General features: G+C 32.7%; 1 protein-coding gene across 1 annotated transcript; it reads left to right on the plus strand.

Annotated features, from left to right (window-relative positions):
• Window positions 1-2,307: 2,307 nt before the first annotated feature.
• LOC145584848 (cyclic dof factor 1-like) lies at window positions 2,308-6,862 on the plus strand. Its single transcript, XM_081641634.1, has 2 exons — window positions 2,308-2,638; window positions 5,103-6,862. The coding sequence occupies exons 1-2, from the start codon at window positions 2,597-2,599 to the stop codon at window positions 6,390-6,392; spliced, it is 1,332 nt and encodes a 443-aa protein (XP_081497760.1). The 5' UTR covers window positions 2,308-2,596; the 3' UTR covers window positions 6,393-6,862.
• The last annotated feature ends 1,066 nt before the right edge of the window (window positions 6,863-7,928 follow it).

Raw genomic sequence — 7,928 nt, forward strand, 5'->3', positions numbered from 1 at the left:
AACATCATTAAACAACAAAATACCCTACTACTATCCTGATATGCACTCTAAAACAGAAGATTATAAGATGATAAAGTTAAAGATAATATTAAAAGGAATTGCTAATTAATTTAGGGAAAATGGAAAGGTATAATTTTATCTGGCTATAATTAGGCCTGGAATCACCTAAGAGGTTGGCACTCCCCCAAGCTCCAACTCAATTACAACATTTCTAAATATAATCCTTTGCTCTTTTCCTCTCATGACAACCTTCTATCTTGCATAATACTAGTGGTCTAAATAACTAACTGCAAAAATGCCACTACCTCCTCTTTAATCTATCCCACCCCAACTATAACCTACTCTGCTGGGTGATTACATTCTTCCCTTTATCCTTCTTTCTTGAACAATTTAGCATTAAAATAGGTCTAGATGGTTCTCTGCTCAAATATATAAAGTCTCTTGCTTGTTTCAATGTACTCCCTCCGCCCCTATCTACTTTCCCATTAGTCATTTGCACAAGATTTATTGCAAGTGAAAAGTAGAGAATTATATGGGTGGATAGTGCGGGACTTAACTAGAGAAAAATAGTGAAAGAAAATTTCCTAAATAAAATGGGCAGAATAAATTGGGAGACCCCATAACAAAAAATGAAACAAGTAAAAAGGGATTTAATGAGTGTGTCTACAGGCATTGATGGTATATTGTAGATGAAAAGACTTTTGGTGGCTTGTATCCATTTAATGCTTAAAAATTGTTAAAATAATTTATCTAAAGTGAGTCTTCTATCAACTAAAAGGTCTAAAACTGTTATAATTCATTGTTTCTGTTTCCTTGGGTGTATGAAAAGAATAATACACAATTAATGACTACTAAGTGCAGTATGATACTCAGTATTGTTTCATTCCACTGTTATAAAAAGCTGATAATTAAGTGACTAATCCAAGACCACCAGTGCAAGTGGATCGACTTAAGTATCACTTAAGCCCAATATTCTGTTCATTATAGAAGCGAGCATCCATTTTGTTGCTGGAACTAGAGCAAGTCCTAACTGAAAATGAATATGAATATAATGTTCTCAAACATGAACATCACTATTCAAAAGAAGAACAAGGCAACAAATAATTCAGTGCATATTTTGCTACCCTTTTTCACGCTATTTTATCCTACACCCCACAACTCCTAATCCCACACCATACCAACCATTCACCAAAACTCCCCTCCTCTATACTTCATCTCCCTCCTCAAGCAATCAACAAAAAACACCAACATTAGTGCAAATTTTGGACAAAATTCACTAAAAAATTAATCTAAACAAAAAACACCAACATCAATGCAAATTTTGGACCAAACAACAACAAACATGAGCAAGAAAAAAAATATATACCTGTTCTCTTGATTTTCCCTTCTGTAACTTGTTTCGAAATGTCTTTGAGTAATTCAGGATCTACAGTAGGCCTCTTTGCAACTTTTTTCTTTTTGGTACCGAACATTTTATTTAGCGGCCTATTCAAGAAAATTAGGGTTTATATCAACAATTTATATTAACAATTACAATTTAATACCACAATAAAATTTTAATTTATAGAAATGACAATTTAAAAATAAACATCGATACTTACATATCATCTTGATTTCAAGTAGATTTTGAAGTATTTTTTGATTTTCTACAAAACAAGTGAAAAACTTGTATTAGTTTATGAATTTACCCACACACAAAAATTAACTAAACAATTTTTTACAAAGAAAAGAGAAAAAAAATATAATAAAAACTAATCCAAACAATTTTCATATAATCTAAACACCAATTCATCCATTAACTGGAAATTTTCAAAGGCGGAGTTTCGAAAATTTCGAAAAGTTCTTCGAAAAGTTTCGAAAATTCACTAAAAAAATGAAAATTTCGGACAAAATTCAGTGCAAATTTACCTTTTCTTGAGATGATTCTTTTGATTTTGCATCTCTTCTCTAATGTCTTTTGCAGTGTTTTAGTGAGAGAAAATGAAATAAAGGAGAGAGAAAATCATATAGAAGAAGAGTTTTAAATTTTGGAAGTGATGGTATTTTAATTCCGTGTGGATGGGGGTATTGAATCTTCAGTGTTTTTAGTTTTAGGATTTTTATATAATTAGTACGTGTCTAATTGGGCTTTTAGACCGCTATTACACCTATCTATGCAGTTACGCTGCACATCTTAGACAAGTTGGAAAGCAACATTTTACAGTGAAGGTCTCTGTATCATAGAAAAGACCAAAAGCGGCTAAAACACACACCAAAAAAGGGTGGGTCTCAGATTTCCTCGCTTCCGTAAATTAAGCATTTCAGATTCTTGCACTTTTACCTCCCTTTTCTTCTTTCTTTCTCTTTCTTTTCCTAAGTTGCGGAATGTCAAACAATAATACGAGTATATAAATTACAACCAAAAATCTACAAAATTTTATTTTTTTTAACAATGACGGAAACAAAAGACCCTGCAATCAAGTTGTTTGGTAAGACTATTCCATTGCAGGATATTCCCTTGAATTCCCCAATAAATTGGTCACCACCAACTGATGCTCTTGACGTTGCTAATGACGACGACAACGATGAAGATGGCGATGAAATTGATACATAGGATATGGATGAAAATAGCATTCCAGGAGACAGTGAAATTGATAAGGTAAATTAATCTATTATTGGTTTTTATCTTTTAATTAATTAGTACTCGTATAATAAATTGTAGGTTATTGATTATTAATTTATTGAATTTGAGTTGAAATGTTTAATGATAATGTAGTTATGGTTCTTTGTTTGATCAGTTCGAGGGTGGATGGATTGGTTATGAAATTTTTGTTATATTAATTAATAATTATTAAATACATAATTGCATTATACTCCTTTTGTCCCTTATTGATAGTCTCTAATAGCCAATTTTAAGTCCCAAAATATAGTTCTATTTGCTTTTTTCAAGTATTAATATTATCATTAATATTAATTTTTTTACCAAAATTCCCTTCAATTTGCAATAATATTTGTGCAAATATAACTTTTTCACGTAAATTTGTTTCCCTCTCTACTTTTTTTTGTATATTCAATGAAAATTTACTTTTTTAAAGTACTTTTAATATTTTTATTTATGTTTATTAATTTCCGTGAAAAACTATCAATAAGGAACGGAGGGAGTATATTTATATGCACATATATTTGAACAATTATATCTTTAATCACGTACAAGATAGGATGTGAAAATTAGAAGTTTGGATGTTGCACATTGTGACGATTCTAACAAAATAGAACATGTTAATTTTGTTTTGTATGCAAGTAACAATAGAAGCTCTTCTAAGCCTCAAATTCCCATGATAATTAGTGGATAGAGCAATTAAGATGGTAGTTTAATGGGATTAGTCTTATTACATTGATTATTTGATTAATTATATTGGTTTGCAAAGTTTCATATCATATGTTACTGTTATGTTTATCGTTTTCAACACCTACAGCTTACATTAATATTTGTCCAATAACTGCATATGTATTGAGATTTCTTAATGAAATTGATTTTGTATCAGAAAGTGGTTACACTAAATTTTAGTGTGTCATTACAATAGCGATGCTTCGTGAAGGATGTTAGTGAAATGGAGGTGAAATTAAGCTAATCAAAAGAATTTTTATGACTTTGCCTATGTTTGTGAGATTTGAAGTAGCTTTAGTAATCTTGGGGATAAATTGGTACTTCAACTCCTAAGATTTATCTATTTTCAGCCTTATGGGTAGAGTATTCTGCGGCGAGTGATGGATTGGATGTGGTGCTGTTAATTTTTTAATGTATAGTTCTGACTAGTTAAGATGAGTTTTTTTTTTTTTTTTTTTTTTTTTGAACAATTTAATCAGTGACTAGCAGAGGCAAATGTTTCATGAGAATTTAGGAAATAATTTCGTAAATGACCTTGCAGAAGTGTCTCATTATCTTAGTCACGGATTCCTTTAGAGTTTAGACATAATAATGTATAATGAATAACAAATGTTTAAACAGGCTACATAAAGCGGGGTGTATATTAAGTGTTGTTTATATATGGAGTATTGATGGGAGTTTTTGTTTTCTTGGTCGTAAATGTTATCAATGTATTGGTGTTATTTGTGGTAGAATGTGATGATCAATGTTTTTGCGCGGGAAATTTATGACATATAGAGTTGTAACTTTCATATTCGGGAAGGAGTATATGTTATAGTGTGGTGGACACACAATAGTTTTTATACCTGAAAGAACATGCAAAGTACTTGTGTGCATAAACAGGGGTAAAGCAAGAACGGAAATGATGACTTTTTAAAATTCTGGAATGAAATGATGATCGTTGATCATATATGTGAGTCAGTAGTTAGTTATTGTTGGTATATTTTTATACGCTGTGGATTTGATTCCTCTTGCATCGATTGTACATCAGATTTTGGGTTTTTTTTTTTTTTTTTTTTTTGAACGGATCAGATTTTGGGGTTTAAAAGATTGGTATTTACTCCCCAAGATTTCAAGAGTTATCTCTGCTAATTCAACATATTTAACATTCTTATATACTGGTGAGTCAAGCTAGTTTTCATTGTTGAATGGTTGCATTTTAATACGTTATTCTTTCTGATTATATCTTGGAAAGTCAAATCATTCGAGCTATAGTTTCTTTACAAATAGATGACTGTGATTGTGTATATTATTTTATGATAAAGTCGATGGTTTAAAGGCATGATTTGTCGTAGGGAAGTCCTGGAAAAGGCATGCTGTTATCTTTTGATACTTTTGTAAAGTCATTCAAATTCTTAATGAATATTTATCAATGAGTTCATGAGTTAGTCTCAAAAGGTAATAACAGACTGAGAAAATCGAACCTCATATTTGTATCTTAATGCTGACCATTTTGACTGATAGAGAATTGATATTACTGGATTTCGGTGTTTAAGCATCATGATAATCTTTAATTATTCATCAGTCAAAGTTGATCTATTGCAATAAAGGATACAATTTAGTTATGCATTATGGTTGATTTTCTAATAGTGAAAACTTTTCTGATTATTTGATGATATGGAGGAGCAGGGGTTTACTACATTCAAAGCATAGCTGGTTCTAACGTTTTTTGTTATTATTTTCATTACATTATCAGATTGACCAAGACGGAAAGCCATTTCAAACAAAACAAGTTAGCGTCTCACCTGAAGTTTCAGATAAGAGTACTTATCAGGCTGCATCATTAGGATGCACTGATAACCTCGGCACTATATCAGATGCAAACGAAAAGGCATCACTGGAATCATTAAATCTGGAAGAAGAAAAGACAGAGATGAGTTCGTCCGAAGATACGGCTCCAAAGAAACCTGATAAGATACTCCCATGCCCCCGGTGCAGTAGTATGGACACAAAGTTCTGTTACTACAATAATTACAACATCAACCAGCCTCGTCACTTCTGTAAAAACTGTCAAAGATATTGGACAGCTGGTGGTACAATGAGGAATGTGCCTGTTGGTGCTGAGCGTCGCAGAAACAAGAACTCAGTCTCTCATTATCGTCAAGTCACCAATCCAGAAGCGCTCCATAATACTCAGCCTGATATTCCTAATGGATTTCACCCTGCACTACCAACTAATGGCACAGTCCTCAGTTTCAGCTCAGATGTACCCCTTTGTGAGTCTATGACATCAATCTTAAACCTTGCAGAAAAGACAGAAAAGAATTGTTCGTCTAATGGATTTCAAAAGCCAGAGGAATTGAAAATACCCAATCGTTTTGGAGGCTTGGAACATGGAGGTAACGACTTTGATGGATCAAATTCAAATGATTATGCCAGCAAATCAGCTTTAAATGAGTCAGAAGCTCCTAATAGCCTTCCCTTCCTTCAAATCCCATGCTACCCCGGAGCACCTTGGCCTTATCCTTGGAACTCAACTCAATGGAGTCCTCCTATAGCAGCTCCACCTTTCTGCCCAAACGGCTTTGCTATTCCGTTTTATCATGCACCTCCTTATTGGGGATACAATGTACCAGTAACGTGGAATATTCCTTTGATGGCTCAACCATCTCAGGTAAGTCATTCAAACTCGAGCTCTGGCCCAAACTCTCCTTTAGGAAAGCATTCAAGAGACGGGACTATGCTAAGTCCAATCAAGTCTGAGGAGAAAGGGATTGAAGAGACTGGTTCCGAGAGATCTATTTGGATCCCAAAAACTTTGAGGATTGATGATCCAGGAGAAGTAGCAAAAAGCTCAATATGGACAACCCTTGGGAAGAAAAATAGTGAGAAACCAGTAACTATAGGTCGAGGTTCTGGTCTTTTCAAGGCATTCCAATCAAAGCGCGATGAAGGGAATGATCTTCATATGGAAACCTCTGCAGTACTGCAAGCAAATCCAGCTGCCTTATCTAGGACACAAAATTTTCAAGAAAACACAAAATGACCCAATATGCATTTGGTCATATCTCTCCATTTCAATTGAAATTGAGGGCTTTCTGTAACAACATTCAACTTTCGGCCTAAATCTAATGGTCGATAATTTACTTGACAGCCTTACGATAAGTGCAGTTTCAGAACTCACTTAAAAAACAAGTAAGAGCCTTCTAATTCTTTTTCCGAACTGGCTCTTTATATATTCAAACTAAACACCGAACCATTCTGCTAGCTGAGACTGAAGAGGATCTGATTCATTATATTCTCCTTACTTTGATATGTTCTCCTCACGGCTGTCAGTAATAGTATATGTTGGTGCTGCTATAGATTTGCTTTCGATTTTTCTCCAGAGTTCATTAAATGTACATATATACAGTTGAATAAGTGAGTGAAGTAGATTTTTTGGCATGATACCAGGATGTACGTAAATAAGTAGCTAGAATGAATGTTAGAATAGAGTTTGTAGTATGACAAATTAAAATCTTGTACTGAAAAGTTTTACATACCTTGTCTTCTAAACTATCATGTCTTCTAAAATAGTAATTATATCATTAATGTTTGATAATTCTATTATAGGTTTATTTTTATTCCCGGTCTCACGGTTATATTTGTGCTTATTTGAACTCTGCGGAGCTATTTTTATTACTAATTTACGTTGTCTAGTGTTCTTTTAGAGTTGGTATTATTTTGTAGGAATTTGCATAATTATAATAATTCTCGAGCTTAATGAGCCACTACGAAATATTGAAGTTTAAAAGTGTATTTTATGACTGTATATTTGAATCCCAAAGTCGAATTAATTAAATTTGGTTCAGTGATTAAGAGCTCGGTTCGTTTAGAGTTCTAATTTTATTACAAGTCCAAGATATACTAAAAAGAAGGAAATTATGGACAAAGTAATAAGGCTATGGATCAAAACACAATTTCAGCTATATGCCCAAGTGGAAAGATCCAATCTCATAAAGAGAATCTGCTAGGTGTAATTTTTGGCCGAGCCTGATCAGGCGGCCCAATGCCCGGTCGGGCGAGTGAGCTGTAAAGTACTAAGTCGATTTGGCCTACATCTTTATATATCCAAAACTGTTAGATACGGAGGACATAATTCCTAGAATCTTAATAGCAAAGGCTATACATAAACATGGTTTTATGTGGATCAAGTATAAATCAATGATTTGACAGCCTGTAATAGGGGTTTTCTTTGAGGCAAAAAAAAAAAAAAAAAAAAAAAAAAAAAAAAAAAAGAAAAGAAAACTAATTAAAAACATTTCATTTAAATTTCAAATAAAATTTCAAATTTTATTTAGTATGATTTTTGTTTTCAGGGTACAACTAATGTACCCAAATTCCCAACCATCCCATTCTCTCTCTCTCTCTCTCTCTCTCTCTCTCTCTCTCATGTTTTGTTTTGCTGAATTTTTTTTGGTCTGATTTTTCTCTTTCTTTCTCTTCTAATATTCTTTTTGTTCATGAATTTATTTATTTATTTAGATTTTTCTATAATTTAATTTTTTATATTATGTTTCATGAATCAACTTTGTTTATGTGT

This window comes from Chenopodium album, chromosome 16, assembly GCF_948465745.1.
Source record: "Chenopodium album chromosome 16, dcCheAlbu1.1, whole genome shotgun sequence".
Taxonomy (NCBI): domain Eukaryota; kingdom Viridiplantae; phylum Streptophyta; class Magnoliopsida; order Caryophyllales; family Amaranthaceae; genus Chenopodium; species Chenopodium album.

What these genes read in the sequence shown, in the direction of transcription:
- LOC145584848 (XM_081641634.1), top strand. Translation starts at nt 2,597, where the DNA reads ATGGATGAAAATAGCATTCCAGGAGACAGTGAAATTGATAAG. An exon ending in GAGACAGTGAAATTGATAAG is followed by an intron (nt 2,639 to 5,102) that starts GTAAATTAATCT and finishes TTACATTATCAG; the next exon opens with ATTGACCAAGACGGAAAGCC.